Source organism: Apus apus, chromosome Z (genome assembly GCF_020740795.1).
Source record: "Apus apus isolate bApuApu2 chromosome Z, bApuApu2.pri.cur, whole genome shotgun sequence".
Classification (NCBI taxonomy): Eukaryota; Metazoa; Chordata; class Aves; order Apodiformes; family Apodidae; genus Apus; species Apus apus.
The window spans coordinates 14,976,825-14,992,578 of record NC_067312.1 but is presented as its reverse complement, the minus strand read 5'-3'; the positions used below and the strand labels follow the sequence as shown (position 1 = coordinate 14,992,578).

General features: G+C 38.2%; 1 protein-coding gene across 1 annotated transcript in view; it reads left to right on the top strand.

The window, feature by feature from the left end:
- Window positions 1–115: 115 nt before the first annotated feature.
- The window catches only part of TTC33 (tetratricopeptide repeat domain 33), a 42,529-nt gene continuing 26,890 nt past the window's right edge, over window positions 116–15,754 (top strand). Inside the window, exons 1-2 of the mRNA XM_051643196.1 lie at window positions 116–199; window positions 1,179–1,407. Of these exons, the coding sequence (XP_051499156.1) occupies window positions 1,187–1,407 (221 nt within the window). The 5' untranslated portion in view covers window positions 116–199; window positions 1,179–1,186. The remainder of the gene's footprint in view (window positions 200–1,178; window positions 1,408–15,754) is intronic.

Here is a 15,754-nt window from a genome sequence, read left to right as displayed (position 1 = left end):
AGGGAGCCCTTCCCGCTGGAACTACAGCTCCCGGCGCGCCCCGCGAGGCCGCTGTTCCTGGCGCCGGGAGCGGCGGCGCCGCCCGTGCTGCCCGCCCTTCCCGTTGCTGCCGCCCCGCCCTTCCGCTGCCCGCCGGCCGGGGGTCGAGGTTCGCGGGCTCCTGCCAGCCGGGAGAGAAGCGCCCCGAGGAGGGCGGCAGGTAACGGGGCTTTTGCCGCGGGCCCCCGCCCGGGCCCCCTGCCCCGGGGGGATGCGGGGCGGCGGCGGGGCCTCCCCCGCAGGAGCCGGGGCGGAGCTGCCTCAGCTGCTGCCGCAACACCGGTTGTGCTGGGCCCCGCTGCCGGCCGGCCGGGCGGTGCGGCGGGTCGTGCCCGCCGGAGGCCTCCGTGCCGGGGCTGTCTCGCTGCCGTGCCGGGCAGCTTCTCCCGGGGCCGCCGGGCCGAGGGCGTTCGGCCCCGCGCCTGCCCCTGCGGCCCGTGGCGGGAGCTCCCGGGGCCGAGTTGTCGCCCTTCTCCTTTCGCCTGGCCTCCGGTGTGTTGCCTTCAGTGTTACAAGGCGTTCTGATGTGTCAGAACTCTGCATCTTGTATTTTTTTTCCGTGCTGGAGAGCGTCTTCCAGCCGGGCTCAGAATTATCAGTGCCTACTGACGTCTCTGGTGGAGCGAGTGGGCAGAAGTTGTTGTGGGAGGAGCGGCAGTCTGTTACATGTTACTCTTTCAGATTTGGGATGTATTTTTTTCTTCCACAAACCTAGGTTTGAGTCAGCTTTGAAAAACAGTAGTAACAGGCAAGAGAAAATCCTATCTGTAACCTGTGACTGATCTTCCAAGTAGTAAGCAATAGTAAAAGAGGAAGTGGCCTCAGGTTGCACCAAGGGAGGTTTAGATTGGGGAGAAAAAAAAATCTTCACTGGAAGGGTTGTCAGGCGTTAAAACAGGCTGCCCAGGGAGATGTTGAGAGTCACCATCCCTGTAGGTATTTAGAAGATGTATAGATGTGCTTTGGTACATGGTTTAGTGGTGGACTTGGCAGTGTGCTAGGTTACCCGTTGAGGTGTTTTGGTTTGGTTTGGTTTTGTTGTTTTGTGTTGTTGTTTTTTTTTTTCCAGGCAAAATAATTCTGTGATTATATACTAAAAAGCTAAGCTACCTGACTACTGGAAATATGTTTTTCTCTAGTTCTCCAAATGGCTTCTTTTGGGTGGAAGAGAAAGATTGGTGAGAAAGTTTCAAAAGCTACTTCTCAGCAATTTGAAGCAGAAGCTGCGGATGACAAGGATCTGGCTGATGATGATGATGCTAACTGGGTGCAAGCAAGTAAGAGAAGGAAGGAAATTCTCTTAGAAGACTGTGTAAAGAAAAGTAAGGAGCTGAAGGATGAAGGTGCAAGTTTGGCTGAAAATAGGAGGTACTAACATTTTTACTGTACTTAAATATATTAAACAGGGATAGCTTTTTATTTCTGTCTTCTGTTCCACCTTCGCCTGCCTTGTATTTTACTTTTGATGTTGTAAATGTTTTCTCTGTGGATTTTGGTGTTCTTCTTTATTTGTTTTTGTGTATTATGTAAAGTGCAATAAATCTTTTGAACAGCAGCAAATAATCTGTTGTATATATGCTTTAGGGCAGGGAGATACAGACTGCTGCATATCTGTTTTGAGCAGCAGATAATTTTTTGGTACTTTCAGTATCTTAGATTGGTCTTAGAAATTGAGTTTCTCTTCATCTCTCAGTTAGAAAACAAAACGAAAGCTTAACCTATCCCCAAGTGTAAACATCAACTCTTTTTTTGTGAATTCAGTGCAAAATGTATCTCATAAGAAGTGCTCGTAAGAGCTACTGAGTAGCGCGGAATGGCTTGTAAGAAATATGAGAAACAAGTTACAAGAAATGCGGCTTTTGGGAGGTTTATCCCACACGTTTGTGTTAACACTGTTACATCTGAGGCTTAACAGAAGTTCTGACTTGAAACTGTAGTTTCCATTAGTTACTCTAGCACAATCTGTATATTTTGGGCAATTATGTCAGTGCAAAACTTTAACACGGATCTTTCCTCTTAAAAAAAGATTTCACAGAGGTTAGAGGCTAAACTCTCAGTGAAAGGCTTTTATTACTTTTAACAGGTGGAATAATTGACATACCGTTGCAGGTGACTTGAGGAAGCAGATTGGAAGAAATGTTTATTCTCTCTGGTGGGAAGTAGTTGCTGTAATTGTATTTTACTTCTAGGCTCTATTTATTGTATATGCATTTGTACAACATAACCAGGCTCACCTAAATAATGAGATACTTAGTGCAGATTGTTTCCTGAAATACCAAAACATAAAACAGTTAAGGAAAGGTTTTGAGTTGGATTGTGTAGCATTCAGGGTAAAAGGATGGAATCTCTTCCACTGAAGAAAAGCAAAGACAGAGCACTACAGGGTAACGAAGGTGGTATCTTAGTTGGTGTTACTCGTGGAGTGGAGAGAAGAAGAGCATCCTGAAAGGGCTTAGGAATAAGCAAGAGTCTGAATAAAGGAAAGAATGGAAAGCAGTAATTTCAGCTTCACTTTTTATGGAACAGAGACGCATAGGAAAATCAGTATGATGAAATATGAATTTTATAAGTAGATCGACTATTAATAAGTCAGAGTAGTGATTACCACCTTTGTTTGGTTAGTTCACTAACTTACTTTTCTGTTAAGGGAAGGCAGTGATGGATTTACACCTCCACCATAGTTCTGGTAGTCTCTGTGTATGTAGTAAGTCTGTTTCTGTGGGTGAGATCTGACTGACTTGTGCTTTTAAAGTGAGTCTCGGTCATTTATGTGGGAAAGGAATAATGGTCTTCTTGGGGATCAGAATATGTACAGCCTGCTTTCTGTGCCCAGTGGCAGACTCGGGAGTGGCATGGGTGAATTGCTTTGATGATGGAAGCGCTGTATGGGTTTTCAGCTTTTGTGGAAGCTGCTTGAGGAGTACTCGTACCTGCTGTAATGTGGGCATGAACCTGTTAAGCTGAGACTGAGACACAAACACAGGAAAAAAAATGGTACTGAAGAGAACAGTTTCTGATTGAAATTTTGGATTTTTTTTGTGGGATAGGAAGATGGGGATACTACCAGAAACAAGTGTTGAATTAGATCGATTTTCCCAAGTGCTTCTTTTATTGGTGAAGACATGGTTTAGTAAATGATGATCTAGAAATCTGACAGTTACAAAGATGACTCATGAGTGAGTCATCTCTGACAGAACAGAGGGAGAAGGCAGAGAAGTGGCAAGTTTGTGTGCTCCTTTGATATGTGGGAAGGAGCAATTAAACGAACATGTACAAACTTACACAGAGTCTTTCAGGAAACAGAATGTTGGCTGTTGGTGGAAAGAATAGAGAATATTCCGGAGGAGAAACTGAGTTTTCTTGTATGGAACTTAAAATGATTTCAGCAGTGTGGGTGTGGCCACATAGACCAGAGTAGGAACACACCCTCAGGAAAACAACCAAAGCAACCAAAAAACCTATAATCCGTGTTATGTCTGTGCTGATAGTCCTGCACTGTTTTAAATCCAGTACAATCCAAAGGGATAAAAGTTTACGTGCTCAGCCTCAATATTGTGAACGCAGAAGGGTGCAGTTACTGTGTATTCTGACAGGTAGGTTGGTAGTCTGGCTTGGGACACAAGCTTAAGAATGGGTTTAGGTGAGATTAAACAATGAAGTATAATGTCCTTAAACATATGGCATGTAGAGAGGTGATAGCAAGGAGAAGAAAAACTTTTGTCAGACTAGTATCTTCAATATAATTGAGCTGCATATTCGTACAGGTGGCTTTGAGCAAAGATGCCCCCGGGCCGTTTTCAAACTACAAGCGTTTTTACAGCTGGCCCAGTAGGTGGCGATAGAGCTCTACTCCATGTACGCGGAAGTGTGCAAAAATGCTCGTCTAAATACTTCTCTCTTGCAAGAACACTGCTGGAGTTAATTCTTACTGATTTCCATTTAGTGTTTTAATTTCGCTAAATAAAAGTCAATCCTGTCCTTGCTTCTGACGTATTTATTTACTGTTCCATATTGCACTGAAAAAAAATCTCTATCCCTAAGGCTGGTCCTGGTTTGTGAAGATCATGTTTTCAACTGGAACACTCTTATGTTTTGGCTGAGTTTACAGAGATTCATCTGTGTTAAAATAAGTAGTTGATGTCACTTGATGTATAAATTCTACTGGTTAATAAGGTTTTACTCTTTCCTTCCTTTACCTTTTGCAGCAGCAAGTTAAGTAAGGACGTGTCAAAGTGCTATGAGCAGTCCAAACAATAGGTCAATTTAAAACAAATATTTGTAGAGGAAATAATTTTTGGTATTACTTTAATTTTCTTTTTTTTTTTCTTAAAGTGAACTTCTGTGAAGTGCTACTTATTCCACATTTTAGCAGTTGAGACTTTTTTTTTCCTCCTTTATGCTAATATGCCATCGTAACTTCAACATGTGCAGTTTGATCTGTTAGCTTTATAGGCTGTAATTGAGTTTGTCTTTCTCACTAGACACTGCAGAGTGTTAGTGTCAGACGATGAGAGGCACCTTTCTTTAAATAAAAAATTGTGTTTAATGTAGTGCTAAGTTATAAAAAAATTAATGTATTTAACAGATGAAGCAGAGGAATAATACCTGTGTAAATAAAACTGAAAAGGCCTTTTGTCATGTTCTTACATTTGTATTTCTTCAATTTACTTGTGCCTTTCAGGTTTGGATCATGATAGGTACGATTACTAATGAGTTAGGACAGTGCTAAAATAATAGCATTGCTTTCATATTATCTTGCTTGTTCATTTTGATGCAACTAAAATAGTAAATGGCAAAGATCAGTGTCAAAATAGTGTTTCAATTTTCAGTCAATAAAAGTGATGTTACTTACATAATGTAGTGTTAAGAGGTTTTCTAGAAGTTTCAACATGTATCTTTGGCAGAAACATTTCATCTGCTTACTAGGTGGAGTTACTTTATGGAGTAGCCTAGGAGAAGTGGGGTGTGTTAGAGAGATGCAGAGTTTAGGAGGTTGCATGTTTTTCAGGTTATCTCCTCCAAGCTCAGGAGTGGTTCATCCTGACGTGGAGGAAATAAAGAAAAGATGGTAGGAGTCCTGCATGAGTGTACAGGGAGCTCCTGACAAAATCTAAACATAAGATGGAAATGTGCTAGAGGTGGGAGCAGGGTCATGTGACCCAGGAGGACCATAGGAGTGCTGTCTGAGTATGCAGGGATGGGATTAGGAAAGCCAAAGCCCACCTGGATTTGGAATTTGGTGAGGGATGTGAAGGGCAACAAGAAGAGCTTCTACAAATGCACTGGCAGCAACAAGAAGACTGGAAAAAATGTGGGTCCTCTCCTGAAGGGGTTATAGAATCTGGTGACAAAGGATACAGAACAGGTTGAGGTACTCAATGCCATTTTTGCCTCAGTCTTTAGTGATGAGGCTTGCCTTCAGGAGCCCAGCCCAGACCAGAGGGAAAGTCTGGAGCAAGGAAGACTTACCTTTGGTGGAAGAGTAGTAGACTATGAAATATTTGGACAAACCAAAGAAGTTAAAAGGACCTGATGGAGTGCATCCATGAGTACTGAGGGAGCTGGTTGATGCCATTGCAGAAACTGTTCAACAGCATTCGAAAGGTCATGAGATCTGGGGGTGGTTTCTGAGGGCTGCTAGAAAGCCAAGTCACTTCTTGTCTTCATTAAGGGTAAGAAGAAGTATTCAGGCACTTATGGGCCCATCAAGCTCAAATCTGTCCCTGGGAAGGTGATGGAGCAAAGAATTATTAAAACCATTTTTAAACACAAGAAGCACAAGAAGGTTATTTAGCTGGCATTGATTAGCACAGGAGATGTGCTTGGCCTTGGCTTGTCCTTGGCCAGCCTGACAGGTGACATCGATCAGAGGACAGCGTGTGGAATTTCCATCCATGTTGATCCTCAGAACTTGACTGCACAATAACCTTAGCAACCTGCTTTAGAAGTCCTGACTTTGAGTCCAGTGATTGGGCTATATAATCTCCAGAGGTCCGTTCCAGTCTTTGCCATTCTGTAATTATATCCCATGAAAACTAAAGATGCATTTAGAATACAGAATTTAAGTTCCCCAGACTTGAATTAAGTTGTACAGGATGTTGCCATGGAACATTTTTTGGTGAGTGGGAAACCCGTTTCTTGAATGTATTTTTCATTTTGTTTCACTAGTCCATAAATCTTTGGAATACTTTGTTTACAGAGGGAGATGCGAAAATATGGGCAGTCTTTGCTCTGCCTTGTTTCCATCTCTGTCTGCTGACTGACCTAATTTAAAAAAAAAAAAAAAGATGTATTTTTGAAAGTTAGAAAATTAAAACAGTAGATAATCTGGACGTTTAGAAATCTGGCTTATGATGAAACTAAGAGAATATATTAAGTGCTCACTCCTATTATTTCATGGAGGCTGAAAAGCAGCTGTTTGGTATTGGTCTTGGGAGCAATTTGCATGCCTGGTATGATTAGCTATTCCATATAGTGCTTGCCTCCTTTCAGAGAGAATGACCAGTGCCAGTGTTCTCCAAATAAAGTGAAAATTTTCAATCTTCGTAGTTACTGTCTTTGATTAGTTTGAGTGTTTTCTAAGGTCAGTCATGAAAAAATGCAGAGTAAGTAGGTAGGGTTATCACTCTTAAGTAAAATTGTATAGTACAAATAGGGGCTTGATTTTTAAAAAGTCTTGACTTCTAGTCAGAATACCTGACCACTTTTAAATGTTTTTCAGTGCTTAGCTTTACTGTCTCTTGTGTGTGTATACATAAAACTTCCTTGCTGTTAGCTTCCCTGAGAATGCCTTCCACATGATAAGCTCACAAAATGAGACGAAGGGTGTGTAAGCTGTAACTCTTGAGTGCAGAACACATGAGCTGAAGCAAAAGAGAGACTGAACAAGTATGGACTTCTTACCTCCAATTTTGGGAAAGGCACATGTTGCAGCTTCTCTCTTATTAGTCAGAACATATTGTTTGTTTTGCTGGCCTCATAACCTTTCTACAGAATTAAAAAAAAAAAAAAGTGCAACTGTTTTGCAGTGTTTAACATCCTCCCATAAACTGCCGTGTGAAGTAATATGCTGATTTTTGTCTTTAAGTTAATTGTTATTGCTAGCTTTATTGGTTTTTTTCTCACTAGCTGACAGAGTTGTTGCTTCCTGGTGATGCATCTAGTTTTCTTCCCTCATCGAGGAGGAAGTTCTTTGCAGAATGTTTGTTTTAAACAGTTCCTTCTGTAAAAATTGCAGTTGATCTTAAGTTTAACTGTGTTCCTTTTGTTCTGGCAAATACTGTTTTCCAACAACTGCTTATTATTTGGCAAAACCGGAGTTTAGTTTTGAAATTTTTACTAAGTCATTGCATTTGCTTTTGAGAGTGTTTGCAAGAAAAATTGTAGATTATTTAAGAGTTTGAATAATTATGAATGTATTTTTTTGATAGAATTATTGTTAGTTGAGGATATTTAGTTGTGACATTATAGTATTCATTTGTATTTGAATTATTCATATTTATGTAGGTATCTATTTGTAGATAGAAACAGAGTGTATTAATGGAACAACTGTAGAAACACATGTATTTTTTTTCCTTAAGTAGAAAATATAATTTAATTTATGCCTACATATTACCCTGTATAACTTGAAGCACTCAGTGGGGTCAGCCAAGACACACAAATCTGTTTCTTCACAATGTAAGGAGGAAGAGGTGTCTAGATGATTCAGCTCACCTAAGAGCTGAAATTGCCATTGGGAGGTTAACCCTATAGATACATTATGCACGTACCAGGACTGTTTTGTGTTGCTTTTGCCTTCCTGAACAGAGTGGCTGTAGACAAACTGGAAGAGTGCTGGCTGTCCACGGCCATGGCAAGGACCACTCCATGAGGCTGGGAGTGTGGCTGCTCAGCTGCTGCTGCCTGGGAGCGATCCCTGGCACTGAGAGTCTTGATAGTGCAGGAACCGCCTGCCAGGAGACAGGCTGACCGAGGGCTTTGAGCCCAGGCTTGAGGTGAGGTACCTCAGCTTGGGTGGGAGGGATCGAGCATAACTGATAATACCTGTTTGGAGATGAAGGATAGTTTGTGCATTACCTGTCTTTGGATTTAAGTTTAGGAGTCTGTTCATTCTATGCATTAAATATAATTTACAGAATATAGAAATGAGAAGCTGTTGTATTCACTGGGCGTGTGCTGTGTAGTGTTTTAAATGAACTCTGAAAATGTGCCTGCTTACTTAAAAATCCCATCTATTTAGATATGTAGAGTATGTTACTGGAGTTGAAGAGATACTAGTTTTTTTTTGTAAAAGTTTAATCAGTATATATTTTTATTTGTATATTAATATCTCTCTATAGAAGAGTCATGCCTCATAATTTCTTCTTTCTAATGCATATAAAGTTACTGAAAAACAATCAACACTCACCTCTGATTTTTGTATTTCATTTTTTTAAAAAAAGGATTTTCTTCTTAGTAATCAGTATGGCAGGAGTTGTTGGTTTCTGAATTTTTACACTGCTAGCTGCTTCTCTTGTCTGTTTAATTCCTAGCTCCTCTTCCAGACCACTTTTTTATGGCCAAATAGAATATTTGCATCTAATCCCAGACTTAACTCTGTAGTACTTCTTATGGACCTATAAGGAATTATGTAACATAACAGACTGTGAATAAATAATATGAAAATATTAATATTATTTTATTATTTTTGTTACTTATTATTTTATCACTCATCGTACCTGTGCTTTAAAACTTAAGTAAAAAAAAAAATGAAAGCACATGTACTGCCCAATTTCTATCCATGTAGTTATGCAAAAGTAGACTTTTGCAGTAATTACTTTCTTACCTTTTTCTAATTTTTTTTCTTTGTAGTCTGTAATTGTCTTTCAATCTGCTGTGTGTCTGCAGTGCAGCCTTTGAGATATTTTTCCTCGGCAATGCTTAACAACCTCTTGCTGTGTACAAGGGATACTGAAAGTGTGTACAGCAGAGTGCATCTGGTGCATTCTCATTTCCTCTGAAGTGTTGTGTTGAGATGGAGTGCTTCACCATGAGTTTCTCTCACAGTTGGCTTGTTTGTTTTCAGAGTTCATCTCTGAAACCGTCTTCATTCCTTTTTTTGTTGCCACATGTTACTGTTACAAACTGGTTGGGACAGGGACCGTGTTTTAAAATAGCCAACGTGTTGGCAGCAAAACCAGCACTGTCACCATCCTGCAGAAACCGATTTCTGCTAGCAGGTCTGTACTGGTAGATGGCAGGTAGAGATTAATGTAAATCCTTTAATGCAAAAGTCAATTTAGCAAGTTAAAGAACATGTTTCCTACTTGAGCTGAGAGATTTTGCCCATAACTTCAGGTATCAGTTCTTAATGTTTAATGCAGCATTTAAATATAGAGAAAGCTATTATTTATGTACGTAGTATAATACAATTTAGGAAAATCTAGAAGTTTATATTAGTAATCTAAGCAGTTCTTGTTGAGAAATACCACTTGGGGCCTTTTCCATGTACTTTTTTTGACAGAAACTGGTAAGAGTTGCTCTGCTGTAGTACTGCTGTCGCAGTGTCTAGGATTCCCTGTATTAATGGCACTATGTATTGGAATGTGGATATAGTAAAAGAGGATTGTATTTAATTTTTTTCAAAGTTACAGTTTTGTGATCTACAGTTAAATACACCTAGTTACCTTTACTTGATTAATAAAACCCATGTATTTAGAAATTATTTTTTCATGTTATTACTCTTCATAGGGGAAGCTGCAGAGGAAAAAAAAATTGATCTCCTAATTTAGTACATTTTCCAGTTGCTCTTAAACAAAGCCTAGGGATTGTTGCTGACATAATATCCCCCTCCAGCTCTTTTGTTTTAACTGTCTTTATGGAAATTAATTTTGAAACAGTAATTCAGTATCCCTTGCATGATCCTCATTGAACATGATGTGTAGCTGTTGACCATATCTTCTAAAATTAAATTGTACTGAATTTAGGCTATCGCAGTTGCCCATCAGCATTTGTTTCAGGAGTTCTTTAAACTAGTAGGATATGGCAATGTGTTTTGTTACAAATATCTTGGATTCTATACTATGCCAGCTTGCTTTCTAGTTCTTTAAATTGTGTCATCCATGTCTTATGGCCTTTTATTAAGATATCCCTAAATGTAGATATCCTTAACTTGGACAGGGTGCTTGGCAGTAAAGGTTCAGAACAAATACTCCATAGGAACAGTGTCTTGTTCCATCAGTTGTTTTTGAGGGTTAGTTCAAATACTGGGTGGGAAAAATCAAGAGCAGTACATTCTCATTTTTCTTCCAGGAAATATTTGATATAGGACTGCTCGTAAGAGCTGATTTCACGATGTAATATACTACCACAAGAAAAAATACTTGTAAAGGTCTCATACACTAACATATGGTTATAAAATTAAAAAATTATTTTGGGGGTGATCTTGATGACTTCTATTGCTTTTTGTCCTGATCATTTATTTACGTGGGAGTTAACAATTGTCTACAAAGTAGACTAATTAGTTAAATTATATCTGTGTTGAGTTAATTGAAAGTAGGGGCTGGTGTACCTGCAACCTAGCTTTGGTTGTTTACAAATTAGGTATGTAGTCAAAGGTTGCAGTTCCATCACTGATTAAGCTGATTTCAGTCAGGGGTAGTGTGACCCAGCTCTCCTTCCTTCTCATTTCCACTCTTTGCAATAGTGCTTTTTTTGTTTGGGATTGGTTTTGTTTTGTGTTTTGGTTTTGTTTTACTCTAGGGGGAGCCACACAGAACTGAGTTTTACTATTTTGAAGCCAGTTCAAACTGATAATTTTTAGAGGCTGCCAGTACTGTGTACTGGTCGTGTTTTCATACCAGTCTCCGAAGTTTCATTGTCTCTGGCAACTAAATGACAAATCGTAAAACTTTGTTTTGTCTTTGACCTGTCAGCTTGTAACAGAACTCTAATGTAGACTCTGGCTTAAGTTTTTTGTCTTCTGCAAAAATTAAGAAATGACGCGTAAAACTTGAGAATTATTATTTTTTAAACTAAGTTCTTTGGACAAGAGATGTTGATGACAAATAATGGCTTGAATTCAGCTGGCTCCACAATCCTACTTTAATATTAGAAATGAAAGACACCTGTTAAATAGCATAAACTTACTGAAGGGAGTTCAGTAGCCTAGGCTTCTTTGTAGGAAGTTGTATTTGCCTGGAAGCTTTATTACAAGCTTTCCTTTTCAAGGCAGTTGGCTCTTGTGAAAATGGTAAATTCACGCTCAGTTGGGTTTGGATGTTTCCATAGATGTTTCTCATTGCCTTTAACCAGGTCTGCCAGTGAAACTGTTCTGTTTGTCACAAGGTTAGCTTTCCCTGGTATTGCTCACTCATGTCTTATTTTCCTGGAGATAATATTTGATGTATTGCGTGTTCTAAAATATAATTGTAGTTTAGTGAAGTAATTCAACTTTCTTCAAAGAGCATTTCTGGTCTGAATTTGATTTATATTTATTGAGACTTCAGAAAGGATGTAAATAGGGACTTGGTATAGAAGAGGTTTGTATAAAACATTCTAGAGGGTAGGATCACATGTTGAGAATGAAATAAAAAAATTCCAATATAGAAAATAAATTGGTTTAGTAAGCTTTTGCTAGACTATCTTCCTCTCACTGCCAAGTTGAAAAATCTGTTTGTAAAGCTCTTATTATGGAGGTGGTAGGAAGCTATTGGCTAAAGATGCTATTTGTTTACGACACATTCAGTTTCATGACTATCACATTTGTCTTGTTTTATAAAGTAAGGACAGAACTTCTCCAACATCCAAACCTATAATTGAGAAGTTAAAGTTTAGCTGTCATGTGAAATAATTACAATATAGTGGTGTCATTGCTGCCAAAGTAAAGCTCTGTTCTTCATGTTCATGTACCCAAATGGAGATTTTGCACTAGGGAACTGCTTGATGTTTTAGAACAAACTGGTGTCTGAGGGGGTCATAGCCTAGATTAGGCTGCTGACTTGACTTAAGAAGCAAGAGCTTGTTTACTGGGGGAAAGCAGGGGCATGAAAGTAAAGTGAGATAAGGAGAGTGCAGAACAACTTTTGAAAACTCACATATAATGACTCTATAACTTTATATTAAAACATTTGTCTTTGCCTTTCAAAAATGTGGCAGAATTCCAATACTTCTGTTGAGGGTGGAACTGAATGAATGAGGTTTCAGAAATTATTTATTTTAGTAGCTGATTTCTTTTGTGAGATTCAAAGTGAGAAAGGAATTCCAAGCAATACTGGAAAAAAAAGTGTTGATACACAGAATGAAAGAAATTAATACTAAAAATAGAATAATAGGTATTAAAATGTCCTAATTATTGTACAGAATAAATTGCTGTCATAAAACTTCAGGAAGTCTTATGTAAATTACTGTTATGAACAATTGTTACATGGAGCATTGTGTAAGTGTGGGGGAAATCCTTAACCTGGCTTTTTTTTTCTGGGTATTTTATAGTTTTTGAATATTGTTTAACTGTTCATGAGGATGAACAAATTTTGGTCATCATGCTCTGATAATAAATTGAGATTGAGAGGGAGACATTTTAAATATTGAGCAAAACTGGAAAGACCAGATGTAACAGTGAAGCTATCAAGCTTTGATTACTTCCTTCTTTTTTTTTTTGTCCAGAAGAAGGATCTTCCATTTCACAGATGTGTTACAACATTTGTTTGTTGTTTATTTCAACAAACTAGTGTCTATTGTCCTGTTTACTTTTCTGAAAGTGTGTTGCAAATCTGTGGGTACTTTAATGGAAAGGGGGTCCTTGCAGAACTCAAGATATTCTTTGTAAATGTTCCCTGATGGGTAGAGCATAGGATTTACGTAATAAAATAAGATGAAGTAGAAGAATTGATTTTGGAAGTTAGGATTCAGAAGCATAGGATACTGTTGAAGAAATGGCTTAACTATTCCTCATCAGTAATTAATGTAGATAAAAACATCTGAAATGGTAATACGTTGTTGAATCTTTAATGTTTTGGGGTTTTTTTGCATCTCATGTTGTATTGTGGGGAAAAAAATGAAAGAGATAGCCAGACAGTTTTTGCTGTTACTCTTTTTGGATAGACAGTATTATGTATATGCAAAATCACACTGCCAACAAAAGTCACCATCTGAATCTATTGATTCTTGTAAGGTTGTTATCAGTAGAAACATAACAGCATTGTAAGTGACTAGCTAGCTCTGTCATGGAAACTGAAGCATAAACTTGTCTCATCTGTTACTTTACAGAACATTTTTGCCTAGTCACACTGAGGCTCACCAGTCCTTGCCTTGGCAGTGCTGGTAGTGAGAGTTCCCACTCTTCTTGCCACTTCATATGTATGATTTGTATCTTAGTCATCTTGGGATTTGAAGTCTCTGATACATTCTTCCAGTTGTGAATGGTGGCGTCCAGTCTCTATGCAGTCTGTATATGTATGTACTATGTCCTTGAAGGTAGATTGTACTCTTTTATTTCATATCTATACTTCACTTATTTCAGGACACTTGATGATTTTTGCTGACCAGTATTTGCACTGGTAGTTTATGGTTGCTTTACATGAATGCTTTTGAAATGTTTCAGCTATGTGGGGAGGTTTATAGGGTACGTGCCTACTTAAAACATAATGGTATTTTCATAAAAATAGGTTTAAATTGCCCTCTTAAGTTGCAAAATGCTGTAGAGAGTTACATATTTCCTCTGTCTTTATCTCCTCTCTGTTTTTATATATAAAATTCCTGTCATTATTACTCTGGGATGTCAACATTATTAAATATTGTAAAGAGGCCAGAAGTAATAGAGGGAAAGAAAATGAAGGGGAATTACATTATTTAGTACAGATACCAAGAACATGTCAACCAGATGAAATGGAACTGCTCAGAGTAGAATGTGAGCAGACTATTGCTTTTTCTGTATCATCTCCTCCAAAACACTTTGCCCTGTTAATACCCTATCCTTGAGCATCATATTTTTGCACTGTCATTTTGGGAAGGACAGACAAATACTGATACTGAAATCCCAGAAGCTCTATTTGATACTTTTTTTTTCTTGTTGCTGTTGACAGCTTTTGACTTCTTGCCCTAGTTTCTGTGAGTGATTTCTGAGAACCAGTAGGATCATAACAGGAGGTAAAAGAGACAGAGCTGTCAATTATCTGTGGATACATAATTAAAGGTTAAAAAGATTAAATGTGTACTCAAGTAAGAGTAGAACAGATGGTACGCATCATTCTAGCTCTATGTTTCTGAAGGCTATCTGAATAAATAATTCTCAGGACCAGAACATGACCTGAGACAGTTTTTCTTCTACATTTTTCTTCCTGCTTTTTTTCAGAGGAACTCCTGTTGAAACTATTTTGAAGAACTGAAGTTCTTATTTAAAACTTCATTTCAGCAATAAAAGTACATTAGTCTTCTGTGGATATAACTATTACAGTATCTGATACTTGATGTATATTAATTTGCAGCTTTTATTAGGATACTAAAACAGTGAATTGATTTTACTGAAACTATACAGTTACTTCTCTTTTGAAGCTTATAAGGTTATAGCTGTTCTTATTACTTAAATAAAGAAATGACAAGTGCAGAAGTGATAAAACTTGTATTCCTGCTCTTGGTTTGAATTTCCATGTGTAAACCTCAGTTCTGGTCCTATTTATAATTTTTTATTTTGGCTTCTTATAGAGGTCTTTCCCATAAAATGGTAATCAATTTTTATTTTTAAATTTTAATTCGTTATGTTACAAGGCTGGGATTTAACAAAATACCACCTGTGTTCATAGAAGGTTGCAAAGCAGCTTCTAGACCCTATACAGAGTTCTTTAGGTGTTTTCTTTTTACTAGTTGTTGTCTGACACTAGTGTGGAAGATGAAAGTATTTGAAAATGGTGGGCTTTTTAGTTATATGTATATAATTAATATTCATTTTAAGGTCTTAAAATAAATTAACACAGAAGTTGTACAACAGGCTAAATGTTCTCTTGTGTGAGAATATTTCTCAAAGCTGTAGAAGGTCTTCACAATTTCTGTTCTTAGTCGCATAGACTGTAAATCATATTAGAGTGATTATAACTGTTATTTCCTCTATATCAACAACTACTTTTAGCACTGCCTTTTTAGACAGAAGAATGGTTGTTCTGCTGTATGTTTAAGCCATATTATTTTCATTCTCCTTTATTTTTTTTAGTTTCCTCCTTCACCTGTTCTTTGAATCTTTTCTCCTGCAGTCCATCTCTGCATCATCTCCCAGCTTAAAAAGAGAAGTTTGTTTCTGTAGTCAACTTCTCCTATGCTTTTCATTTCTTTCCTTTTTTCCTGTAAACTAAGTACTGATTAGTGTTCTTTTTCTCTAGCTTTCTCTAAAGTCTGAATTTGACCCTACAGTGAAAATTGTTCTTGCTGATTTTTCTGGTGGCCACAGACTAATCATTCATGTTCACCCTCTATGATATGAGTATTTGACAATTAGCCATATTTTTTTTTTTAAATCTGGTTTTCTTCTTCTCTTTTTTAGATTTGACAGTGTTTTTTCTTATCCTTCAGTAACATCTGATTGTAGGAGTGTCCCTCCAAGTATCTAGGAATTACCAGGAGTCACATTGCCTCATCCCTGTGCCTGGCTGACACGGTACTCCTGTGATCCTGTGACTCTCTCCTGCAGACCTGTTTCATTTTGTGTGAATTTAATACCATCTCATCACTACAGTATATCTTCGGACAT